Source organism: Macaca nemestrina, chromosome 16 (genome assembly GCF_043159975.1).
Source record: "Macaca nemestrina isolate mMacNem1 chromosome 16, mMacNem.hap1, whole genome shotgun sequence".
Taxonomy (NCBI): Eukaryota; Metazoa; Chordata; class Mammalia; order Primates; family Cercopithecidae; genus Macaca; species Macaca nemestrina.
Genome location: NC_092140.1, coordinates 22248056 through 22261188, shown reverse-complemented (window position 1 = coordinate 22261188; position 13133 = coordinate 22248056). Strand labels below are relative to the sequence as shown.

General features: G+C 39.7%; 1 protein-coding gene across 1 annotated transcript in view; it reads left to right on the top strand.

Moving 5' to 3' along the window:
* The first annotated feature begins 302 nt into the window (after positions 1-302).
* The window catches only part of LOC105477190 (glypican 5), a 1465510-nt gene continuing 1452679 nt past the window's right edge, over positions 303-13133 (top strand). Inside the window, exon 1 of the mRNA XM_071081156.1 lies at positions 303-602. Coding sequence (XP_070937257.1) covers positions 440-602 — 163 coding nt within the window. The 5' untranslated portion in view covers positions 303-439. The remainder of the gene's footprint in view (positions 603-13133) is intronic.

The following is a 13133-nucleotide window of genomic DNA, read 5'->3' as shown; positions in this document are numbered from 1 at the left end:
GGCGTGCGGGGCGGGGCTTCCGCGGAGCGCAGACAAGCGGGCACATCCCAGGTTAGCGGCTGCGAGCCGAGCCGGCGGAGGCGGCGGCGGCAGCGGCAACTGCAACAGTGGCAGCAGTGGTGGCCAGAGCCGGATGCTCGCGGGCTCCCTGCGGCTCCACTAGTTTTCTTCGCTCCGCCCAGCGCCCACTCGCCTCGGCTGGGGAAGAAGACCAGACGGTGCTCAGCTCGAAAACTCTGGTGTCTCAGCTTAGGGCCTCCTCCGGGAAGAGCTAAGTGCTCCCAGGTGAAGCCGGTGCCTGCGGGCGGTCCGTACACCCCGCAGCCTGCTCGCACCGCTCGAGAGCCTCGGCCGCCGTGTCTTCCACGCCTGCAGCTCAGCCAGGGCGCGCGGGGCGAGTGGGGTCCCCTGCGGGATAAAGGGGACCGGGACGGCGAGGATGATCGCACAGACCTGGCCGGTGGGCTTTCGCTGCCTCCTCCTCCTGGCCTTGGTTGGATCCGCCCGCAGCGAGGGCGTGCAGACCTGCGAAGAAGTTCGGAAACTTTTCCAGTGGCGGCTGCTGGGAGCTGTCAGGGGGCTGCCGGATTCGCCACGGGCAGGTAAGGGGCAATGAGGGGGTCGCTGGGCGGGGGGCGTCCGAGCCTGGCCTTAGCTCCCCCGGGCTCCCTTGGTGGCACTCGTGGGAAGATGACCTTTCGGGCCCTGCATTCGCGCAGGGTGAATCCCGGGGAGGCCTCCGGGGATGCTCGGTGCGAATAGCCTGAGTGCAGCGCAGCGCAGCGCAGCTCTGGGGACCCATAACCACGCCTGCGACGAAGCCCGATTCTGGGCATCTGCTTCCCGCCCGGCTCCCTTAGCCTCGGAGGATGATTTGGAAGGAACCAGGAAAGCAGACATCAGGGCGGGGGGCACACGCAGTCTAACTGCGTTTCTCTTCCGAGTAGGAATTTCACCAGTGCCCCACTGGGGATTTCGGTTTGCTGTTTTCTCATAAGGTGGAGGGAACTGAATTCGATCGCCCCAAGTTTGGTACTAAAAATCACAAACCTGCGATATACCCCTTTGCTGGAGAATGGGGCACAGAAAAGGGCAGCCGGTCTCCTCTGTAATTAGGACTTGAACCCTGTGCACCCAGAGACGTGACCCTTAGCTGCCCCTCTGTGCCCTGGCATCAAGCCCTGCTTGGAGGAACCCAACAACCCAGTGTGTCTCCCAGCACCACGAGGTAGTTTTTAGCCTGAAAAGTGTTATGGCAACAGGCGATCAAACCGAACGTACTGGGGAGTCACTTGACATGGATGAGATATACCAGCGTTCCAAAGGGAAAGATATAGTTTGTGTGGCCAGCGTGGATCCTGCTTCCTGTGAGCGCCTTTTGCCTATGCTTTCGAACCCTGCTCACCGTTTCCACCGCACCAGTTTCCTTCTGCTGGTGGGAGTTCCAGGGTAGGTTCTGTCTGGAAGAATAGGTCGTAGCTGTCAAACGTAATAGCAGGTGTCTGGAGCCAAGTAAGGTCTTACTAGAGCCGTGGCTGTGACTCTGAAGCCAACACAGACGAATCTGTGAGGTTATTGGTTGAACAAAGAACTTGTGGAGGACGCTTAAGTCTAAAATCCATCTTCTGTTTGAGTTTCCACGGTTGGGGGACTTGCTTGTAGCACTGAGGAGCTGTGAGCTGTAGCCGCTTTTCTTGACTGCTTTGCTTGTTGTGAACTCAATTTTAAGTCATCCCAGAAAGAAAATCTAGGCATTCGGAAACATTGACTCCATTTGAGTTTACATGACCAGTCTTAAACCCAGTTATTTATTTGTGTACCTGTTTCGTACTAGGTGCTTTTTCCTATATTACTTGAAACAAAGTTGACATTCTCAGTTTAGGGCGATTCTTCTATCCCCAAACAAAATATCACCTTATAGATCTGTAGTTTTCTTAGTGCATTCTTTTCATTAGGAAGTAAATCTCACTTATCGGCTGCTGATAAAACTAAAGTGAGTTTGTGTGTGTGGGTGGTGAGAGTGTTATGATGTGAGATCCTCACCTGAATTATTAGGTTTTTACCCCCAAATACTGTAACTATGCCTGCTATGTTCACCGAATGGTGACGGCCAGCCCCTTCTCCCCAGTAAGGACCTGAATTCACTCCACTCTGGTATCTCAGTATTTCTGGTATCTGCTGAATGCAACACATTGATGGGTTGTTCATCACTTTTGAAGATGAACTTTCCAGGGTATCAGTCACTGAGACAGTGTCTTACTAGGATGTCAGGGAAAACTAAAGCTCTGTCCTAAGGAGAGAGAAATAACTGTAATTATTTGCATTTGATACACATGACGCACAAAAAAGTGCCACGACGGCAAGGAATCTTTCTTTCCTAAGTCACTCTGGATTGTTTTCCTATTGCTAGCACCTTTTTCAAATCTATGGCTGAAGGTGGTGGAGGAATCACCGGAGCACTCACAGAAGAGGCTTAGAGCCATCGGTGGTACTAGTGAAAAGAAAAGCTAAGTTCCTTTAATATTTTCACTAAGAAAAAGTCACACAAAAGTAAAAAGTGCTATGCTAATTTATACCCACTGCCCCAAAAAAGGCATTCATTAGGAATTTGATACAATTCTGAAGTTTCGTGTCTGTATTGTTGGTCATCCTTTTACAAACAATTCAGCAAAATATTAAACTGTTTTTTAAGCACTGATTCCTCTCATCTCTCTAAAAAAAACCCCTCAATCCCAAATTGAGTAAACCAAACATACCACATGCTTAGTAAATACTTTTCTTTCTTTTTGTATTTTTATATTATCTACAACATTTAACATGATTGAATATGGTAATTGACTATCATATTTTCTAAGATTATCCTCAATCTCAAGAGAGAACATGGTTTAGTCATTTCTACATGAGAATACAAATAGTAATATCTTTTAACAAATGTATTCATTTAGCACGTAGCCTTTCACTGACTAAAACACATTTAATTTGATTTTTTTTTTGGAAGTACATATTTTTACTGCTTTCTTGCATTTCTTGTTCACAGTGGTTAATCCCTGAGATGTCTAGCCAAAATGCAGTTTGTATAATATAAGAAGGTAGAATAAGTTTTTAGTTTCTTCCTACCTTTGTGACTTTTACTTCTTCTGAAAAAAATGCTATCCAAATTGAAATTATTAAAATTGTGAGAGCAGTGATTTAAACCGTTTCTCAGATTCCCCTCACCTTTGTTCTCTACCCTGCTCCAATTCTTTTAAGCCTATTGAGCTCCTAAGGATGTTTGGATGAGAAATGTAAAAAAGGAGAGAAGGTGTAAATGTGATTAGAATTACAGATTTCCCTGTGTTCTGATTTTATTTTCTAAGTAGTAGTCAAGGTGCCCTTTGCTCTTGTTTATTTTATTCGGAAAAGAACTGTTACTGAAAGTGTCTTTTAAAGGTCTTTTCATTTTTATTTTATTTATTGGGGATGGGGATAATGCTTTTCTATTAAAATTCTCTTTGCACATGCATTGTGCATAGTTCACACATGCCTCTTTTAGAGGATACTTCAGAAAGAGGAAGTTTATAAAACAAGTAAGGATTATATTTAGATAATTTATATACCAACTATTTTTTGAAATGTGTGTTTGTTGATATAGAACTCTATAGCAAGTATACTCTCTATATCAAGTAGTCTGTGAAAGTAACTTCCATGGTATATTTTGGCTATAAATAGAATAATAAAAATAAACTCTTGACATGGTTAAATGAAATTTTAATACTAAAAGACACTGTAAGCAGTGCTCTGAAGTTGTTTTTGTTTTTTTAAACTGCTTTCATTATAATCAGATTTTTTTATTGCTCCAAGGACAGTGTAGTTTCATTCTCACACCTAAGAAAAATGATCTGCTTGGTAACCTTGGAGTTTGGAATTACTGGATAGACATTTGGCTTTTAAAACTTGATTCTGCCACTTGTAGTTCTGCTTCACAGATAAATTATCATCTTGAACCTCTGTTTTCTCATTTATACATAGGAATATTTTTAAAAAGTGTTTGCATAGATAAAATGAAATAATGTAAAATGTCAGAAATCCAGGCACATAGTAAATGCTGAAAATATGTTCATGTTTTCATTATAATTTTTTTTTGTTTAGTGTCTTGATTTTAACTTGATTTTTAAGGATGACATTTTAATTTTAGGTCTTTATATATCAAAGATGTTTTTATAATAACGAGTTGGTTTCAAGTCAGAAATGATTATTTTTCAATTTGGGAAATGTATTTTTATCTGAAGTGATATCTGTTACATTATGGTGAATATTTTGTTTATTTTTGTGAACGAATAAGCCTCAATGAAACAAGGCTGTGCCACTGCTAGCTGCAATGCTCGTAACCACTGCCGCCACTGCCACACCACCATTCTTCTGTCTATAGGGAGGTAAAATAGTGCTTCTAAGGTGGTTTACAGATTCACACAATTAAAATGTTGGTGACCATAGTCACTCATGGACAGTAATCTGAAACTGGGACTCTGTTTCTCATGAATTAACCAGTTTTGCTGTTTGAACAATGTATTTATGGTGATCAGATTTCCAAAGCCAGAATTGGGACCCGTCGTGTGACATTGGGGCAGATGATTAACATCAGGATTGCCCTGGGTTGAAGCCCACCAGCCAAGAACCACTGGAAACAAGATGTAGTAAAATTAGATTCATTTTGTTTGTTGCAGCAAGGGAGATTGCATACCAAAGGAACTCTGGAGAGTTTGGTAGTAGGTAGTTGGGAGGGCTTTTTATGGGATTTGGGCTTGTGGTGGGCTATTATAAGGAAGGTTTAATGAAGTGGGGCAATTCAGGAATTGGCTATTTTGAGCACTTTTATCTAGGTGTTAGAAAGATTAAGGTAGGGTTAGTTGTCATAAATAAAGAAGCAGTAGTAGCTAGTGTTGGTCAAAAGAGGGGAATGTTTAGTTATTTTAGTTAGAAAGGCAGAGTGCCTTTCTCCCCATCCTTTTATACCACAGGTCCCAAGAGGTCTTGCCTCATCATTGTTTTCTAATTCTGTGAATGTTACTTATCTTGAATTGTGAGCATCAAGGCCCAGTTCCATTGCTAGGACAGTTTGTCACCTTTTCCCTTGGGAAGTCCAGTCTGTGCTTTGATATCTAAGAGAATCATGTGTTTCATTTTTCTCTAGGTGTTTGGTGCATCTTTTTGTTTTGTTTTGTTTTGTTTTGTTTTGAGACGGAGTGTCGCTCTGTTGTCCAGGCTGGAGTGCAGTGGCACGATCTCGGCTTACTGCAAGCTCCGCCTCCCGGGTTCACGCCATTCTCCTGCCTCAGCCTCCTGAGTAGCTGGGACTACAGGCACCCGCCAGCATGCCCAGCTAATTTCGTTTAGTGTATCTTAATGGTGGAGAAGTGAGTTTGATTGTCTACTTTAGGGTCATAGAATCCAATGCCTCATCAGGTGCTGAATTATACTGATCACACATATTCCCTTGTGGGGTCAATTGTAAATATTGGTGTCAACTATAAACCTTGTGCATCAACTACAAATATTATATGCATCCCCATTCTCTCTCCATCCCATAATTTAAGTTCCATTTTGCTGAATGTCCAACATCCTATAGTTGTAAAATTGACTTAGGAAGGGTACAACTTGAGGAACTTAAGAATAATATTTTCCACTTATCACCCCCCAATCCCTATTATTTTTCCTTGTTTCTAGCCTGTTAAGCTTTCTGGAAAATAGGTATTTTTGGTATGTACGTGTGTGTGTGTGTGTGTATATAATCCACTTTCACATTGTCCTTATATTTGATGAGAATACTTTCTAAATCTACAACATTTCTTTTATAGTTACCTGGTAAGACCAAAAACAACATTCTAGCTAGGTGCCTCACCTAAACAGACATGATTTATAGATGAATGGTCACTTGGTATAACTGTTGAGCCGACAAACAACAGATCTGATTTGTTAAAACGGGGTTATGAGAGACTTCAAACATATGCCTGTTGAAATAGATTCTCTGTGAATGTGGTATCTGATCTACTTGGTTAAGTAACAATAGCCATTAATTTTAATAGACAATAGCCATTTTCCATATCTACCTTTCTTTTATAAAGTCCTGACCTTCAACAAGAAGAAAAGGCAGCACTGATTATGCTCTCAATTCTTGAACTTTTCAGTTTTAGTAAATCTTCCATTTCACTAATGAGATTGCCCGATTTATGCTAAAATGATTATTCATTTCTCTATGAATCACAACAAACAGCACAGCCTTTGATTAGCTGCATCAGGTCCACCTATGGCTACTATGTAAGTTGAATGTGCAGTGCACTTTTATAGAAAGAAAAGGAGATGTTTTACTTCCATGTTTTTATGGAAGAATGTATGAAAAGTGCAAATAAAGTAAAATAATTTTACCATCTAGAAATTACCGCCAAAACGCCTTTGCATTGTCTTTTTAGCATGCTCATCAGCCCCCTGCTAAGCATGACTATTTTTTGAAAGAACATAGAATAATTTCCTTTTTGAAAAACAAGCCTTTTCCAATTATGAACATATCTTTATTTCCCATTTCCCATGCTGTTAAATATCTTTCTAAGCCTGATTTTTTTAAGTGGCTGTATAGTATTGTATTAAATCTCTGTAGCATAAATTAAATTCATCTTTGTCTTTAGAACTGCAGGTTTCCAGTATTCTCTACAATAAAGTCACATGGCTGAGGACATCAAAGGCACACATGCCAAACTCTTACACAACTCATGGCTTTGTACATGATCTACATTACTATACATTAAGGCTTTTCAACCTGAGTGCCATTGACATTGGGGGATTGGCAATTCTTTGTTGCGGGGTGCTGTCCTGTGTATTGTAGGATGTTCAGAAGCATCTCTCACCTCCATCCACTAGAAACCAATGGCATTACCACTCTCCACCAAGTTGTGATGACTAAAAATGACTCCTGGCTTTGCCAACTGTCCCATGGGAGGCAAACTTGTCCTTATTGAAAACCACAGGTGTGAACTCTTCAACCCGTGGGTCCTTCACACACACAGACTGTGTAGTTGGCTTGTTTGCATGTCTTAGCTTAAATGTCAGCTCTTCACAGAGGCCTTTCTCAAGTTCACTAAACTAGGTTACACCACTTATTATTGTGGAATCCTTTTTGTTTCCTGCATGGCACTTTTTATGACGCCACGTTCCTTTTCTTTGTTTTAACTCTACGTCTTTTGCCACTAGGTTGTGTACATGGTGGAGATAAAGAACATACCTGCCAGGGTCATTTTTTTTCCTGGGCATGTGACCTGTGCAGTCAAGCAAGATCCTACACTCAGATGAACCGTGTGGTTGGTTTAATGTTCTCTAGTCACCCTATTGAAATTTTTTGTTGTTCAGACAGGGTCTCACTCTGTCACCCAGACTGGAGTGCAGTAGTACAGTCACAACTCACTACAGCCTTGACCTACCTAGGTTCAGGTAAATCTCCCACCTCAGCCTTCTGAGTAGCTGGGCCCATAGGTGCATGCCACCATGCCTGGCGAAGTTTTGTATTTTTTGTAGAGATGGGGTTCTGCCACCTTGCACAGGCTGGTCTTGAACTGCTGGGCTCAAGCAGTCTGCACGCCTTGGTGTCCCAAAATGCTGGGATTACAGGTGTGAGCCACCATGCCTGGCCCTAATTGAAATTTGAACAAAAGGCCCTGCATTTTCTTTTTGCATTGGGCTCTGCAAATTATGTAGCCAGTCCTAATGCGTACCTTATTGACTGTAGAGTATCTGGTGCGTAGAACAGGGCTTGGCAGAGAATAAGAGTTTAAATAATTGTTGCATAATTTAATAAAGCTTTAAGGAATATTTTGATACATCTTTTGAAGTTTGATTCTTAAGTTAAACTCTAGACATACGCCTGTGGATACCGAATATCTCAGATTCTGCTTCTGTGTACGATGATATTTTTTGTTTTGTGATGTTATATAAAATGGGTTAAAGATGGACCCCCATGTTTTTCTTACTTCTTCACAGCAGACTAGGACCATTAGCCCAAAACCAAATGGTACCCAACTCTGATTTTTATACATCCAGTTGCTTTAAATATAGCTCAAATAAACTTATTTTTAGCCATTTAAAACCTACCTGCTTTGCATCCCTGACAAAATTTAACTGAATGCCTGCTAACCATAGATAGAATAAACTGTGGGACACTAAAAGACCCCAAGCCATTGATACCCTTGAAAGCTCTCTGACCCAGACACTTCCTATTTTCTAGTAAGTGATATCACCTAGACATGCAAGCACCCTCTCCGATTTCCCCTTCTCCTGGGAGTTTTCTTGTCATCTTTGCCTTCTGGGTGGTAGCCAGGCACCATTGTCTCTGGAAGGTCTCCTGTTGTGAGGGACTTCAGCCTCTTGGCAACCTGTCAAAGCACCACCCAAATAAAGCTCCTTTTGTACTACTGCCATCTTGTGGTCCTGTGTTTTCTTTGATTAGCCTTGACATCCTGAAACTCACCACATATGAGTCAATACTTACTTCTAATGGAAGGCAGGGACTCAAAGTAGCAATACTGATTTTAAATATATTTCTTTCTTCTTACTAGACTATAGGCTATTTGAGAGCAGGATCTGTGATTGATTTCCTTTTTGGTTCTGTGATTAGGCCAACATTTATAAATAAATAGTTATTTGTAGAATTCACCTTATTTTTGTAGCTACCTAATAGGTTATTTATTATGTTTAATTATTTTTTAATGCTTAATATTAGTAGTAGAATGAGAAATATAGAGAGTGAAGTTTCTTAAAATGTATATGGGCTCGGTTGTGTTGAATGAATTGTTTTTGTGGGGTTAATTTTTGCTTACATAACTCTCACAAATTTTATAAAGTGACCAAACCTTTTAAATTTAAAGGAATTTTTATCTGCTATCTAACATTTTTGAAATGGAGTAAATGAGTTGCCAGACAAAGGTTTAGAAAGGAGTATTCTCAAATGTCCTGTAAGAAAAAGAAAATTACTTAACATCTAAAGGATTCATTTGCACAGCTGTTACCGTCATGTGGCGGGGCGACTGATCTGCCTTAGAGCATTGATCTGTTATTGAGAGAATGGAGACAAATAAAGGTGAGCAGTTATAATTTGCATTTGGCTCTGGAATGGGTTGGCTTGTATATTATTTGAATTTTTAATTTTTTGCAAAATAGTATTTTTCTATGAGGAAATTAACAGTAAGGAACTAGAAAAGAATTCAGCTTTTCCATTTTTTACCCTTGTTAATCCCATGTTGGGAGTAAAGTGTACATCACTCATCTGTGGAACTATTCCTGAGCTGATCGTTGTTTGTTAAAGGACACTGACTTGGAGTTCAGTCTCCGTTGTAGACCAACCAGAGGACCACCGTTTTCAGAATAAGGAAACAAATAATTGCTATTAAATCACAAAACATGATAGACTGTAGCAGGTATAATCTATTTCTGAAACTTTTCCAACAATTCCAATTTTAGAAATATATATCTGTTTAAAAATTTACTTTAAATCGACAGATAAAACTGAGTATATTTACCATGTACAACATGATGGTTTGAAGCACTGTACATATGCATTGTGGAATGGTTAAACCTAGCTAATTAAACTATGCATTACCTCACCTAGTTCCTAGTTTTGTTGTGGTGAGAACATTTAACATTCAATCTCTTTAATGAATATCATATTAACTGTAGTCACCGTGCTGTGTAATAGGTCACTTGAATATATTCTTTTTATCTATCTGTAAATATGTGTCCCTTGATCAACATCTTTCCAACTCTTCCTCCTCTCCCACAGCTCCAGCTCCTGGTAATCACCATTCTCTTGTCTATTTCTATGAGATCCACCTTTTTAGATTCTACATGAATGAGATCATGTGGTGTTTGTCTTTTTATGCCTGGTTTATTTCACTTAATATAATATCCTCCAGGTTCATCCATGTTGTTGCAAATGACAGCATTTCCTTATTTTTGATGGCTAAATAGTACTCTATCATATCCACATTTTCTTTGTCCATTCATCTGCTGATGGATGCCTAGGTTTATCTAGTCTTTAAGACCTCTTTTCAATGGTATCATAGAAAATTATAATTTTTCCTGTATAAATTGTGGCTGGTTATTTGTTTAGGATATTTTACAAGCACTGCTAAGAAATTTTACTTAGGTAGAAAGACTATTTAAGTCAATGCTAATGAAACAAACCTGCATAATTAGATATGGTCCAGCTATTAAATATATTTCAAATGTAGTTATATTTAAAAGCTAGTAAATATTGTCTCATAACTTAAATTGTTTATTACTCTTATTAAGATAATGGGTTTAAATTACTAGTTTTTCTCTCCTCTGTGCTATAATAACCAAATCTATTTCAGTTCTTATAATTCGTTATAGGCAACATAATTAAATAATCTTTGCAGCTGTTTTGTTAGTCCTTTGCTTTTCCTTGTTTTACAGTTTCAAGATAATTTAGTTCATAATTTCTTCAGTATTTGCCTTGGGAGAAGATAACATCTGAGAAGGGAATTGGATAAAAAGCACATCAAGAGTTTGTGTCTTCATTGATTAAATGAGTGTAAAAATTATTTCTGGATGTCCTTGTTCATTACATATATATTCTTTAAATGGCAGATTGTCAATATCAAATTACTTGTGCAGATTTATTTGCTCTTTGAATAACTCTCTTATTCGGTAAGGTTATACCGAGTTACATTTGGTTCATTTTCTTTTGATCATTGAGATGTCTGTGTTTAATGAGCTAAAACTGAAGTAGGTCAATAAAATGAAGAGATTAACAGCCTGTTCTCACCAGCCTTGGAATTTATTTTACTCTAGGGGGGAAAAAGTCATTTTTAAAAAAGGTATTTGATCGACTTAAAAGGTAAAAGGAATAAGAAAAACATGGCAAAACTAAAAAAGCTGAGAAATCAATGAGTTCTTCAGGGTACTATTTGTTAGGTGAAGCTATGTGGATCTGTGTTTGTATAGTTAAGAGTTTTCATTACAAGAGCAGAACCAAATTTTACTTCTTCCTTTGATAAGTTCAGAAGCACACAAAAAACTTCAGCTTTTAAAATATTTCCTATTCAATTCCTCTTTGGAAATATCTTATATAACAAGGAAAACTAGTAGTTATGACAAACCATGAAAATGTCATGGAATACATAAATGGGAAAAGCAGACTTATCACCTTATTTGTTGCATATTATGATCACATATTTTCTTTTCTTTTTGTTGGTGGACGAGGAAGATGCCTGTGTTATGTATTTCTTCTCCCAGCTTTCATATTAGATTCAGGGGGAACATGCACAGGTTTGTTACTTGGGTGTATTGTATGATCCTGAGATTTAGGATATGAATGATCCCATAACCTATTACTTAGCATACTTTCCAACAGATGGTTTGTCAACCCTTGTCCACCACCCTCCTTCCCCTCTCTAGTAGTTTCCAGTGTCTGTGTTTCCCATCTTTATGTCCATGAGGACACAGTGTTTAGCTCCCACTTATAAGTTAGAACATGGGGCATTTGGTTTTCCATTCCTGTGTTAATTTGCTTAGGATAATGACCTGTGGTCACATATTTTAGTAAATAACGATGAATTTATAGTTTTGAAATAGGTTAGTCTTGACTCCATCACTTCCCAGCTATGTGACCTTTAGCAAATGACCCAACCTCTCAGAAAGTCAGGAGGCTGAGACGGGTGGATCACGAGGTCAAGAGATCGAGACCATCCTGGCCAACATGATGAAACCCCATCTCTACTAAAAATACACAAATTAGCTGGGCATGGTGGCATGTGCCTGTGGTCCTAGTTACTCAGGAAGACAGGAGAATGGTGTGAACCCAGGAGGCAGAGCTTGCAGTGAGCTGAGATGGCACCACTGCACTCCAGCCTGGGGACAGAGCGAGACTCCGTCTCAAAAACAAACAAACAAAAAAACAAAACACTGGACTTTTGCAAAATAATGGTATTTCAATTAATTCAATTAAGATAAAGAGGGAGACACTTTGCCTGGAAATATAAGATGGTTTTAAGGCTGAATTAATGTAGGTAGGGATAGATTCTATAATGTTTGATTGCCTTCATCAAGTGAGTAGGAGTTACTTCTCTACTTTACTGTGTTCTTGCATGTCATAGTGCTGAGGGTCTTGGCACATCCCCTATATTGGGGATAAGATCTTTTCTTCCATATGAAAGGCACAAGGGTAAGGTGTGCTGGCAAATCTCCGTCTGCCCCTTCAGAAGCCCTCTCCATCCTACCATTTGTTCCTGGGCTCTATCAGTGGGTATTCTTGGCTCTGGCAGTTGATGGGAGGCAGTAGCTACAGAAGGACTGGGCAAGTGGAGTAGGACAGACATAGGTCTCACCTTTATGGAGTCACTACAGGTTGGTTATGACCCTTTACCTAAAACCATAGCTCCTGTCGAGTGTCCTTACAAGTCTCTGAATTCTTGTAATGACTTTCTCTCTCTGTTCCCTAAGGGGCAGTAGCAGTGACCTCACCACGGTTATTAGCTAGGGAATATTGCATGATCCTCACAGCTTTCCTATATCCTGCTCTTTATAAAAATTTTGTTAAATGTAATTTTAGGGTGCCAGTCTATTTTCTCCCAGGATTCTGTATGATAACACTTTATATACTTTAAATACATAAAGCCACAGCTTTCATAAGATAATTTGATTTGTATTTAAAATGTATAGAAACATAAATCTGTTCTAGAGTTACTTTATAAATGTTTTTAGAAGTTCTAGTCAATAATTTCTTTACTCACATTCAGTTGCTTCATAATCATGCTTCTGTTAAATGTTCCTTTCCTTCCCTTCCCCACCCTTTCCTCTCACCCCTTTTGCGAAGTGCATTGGTGGCAGCTAGCTCTTTAGGCTTCAGTTGAAAATATGACTGAATGGATAACACTCCATGATGATATGATAGCTTAGTCCCCACCTGCCCTATCAATTCAATCACCAAATTCTCCTAGATTCTGTTTCACAAATGCCTTTGTGAATTCTCTGCCTACCAACATTGCTACTACCTTGTTTTAACCCAGTGCCTTTTCATGGCTGAATTGCTCAATCAGCCTATATCTGTTCTTAACCCTTGCTAGTCCATTTGTCAATAGATTCCCAACTGA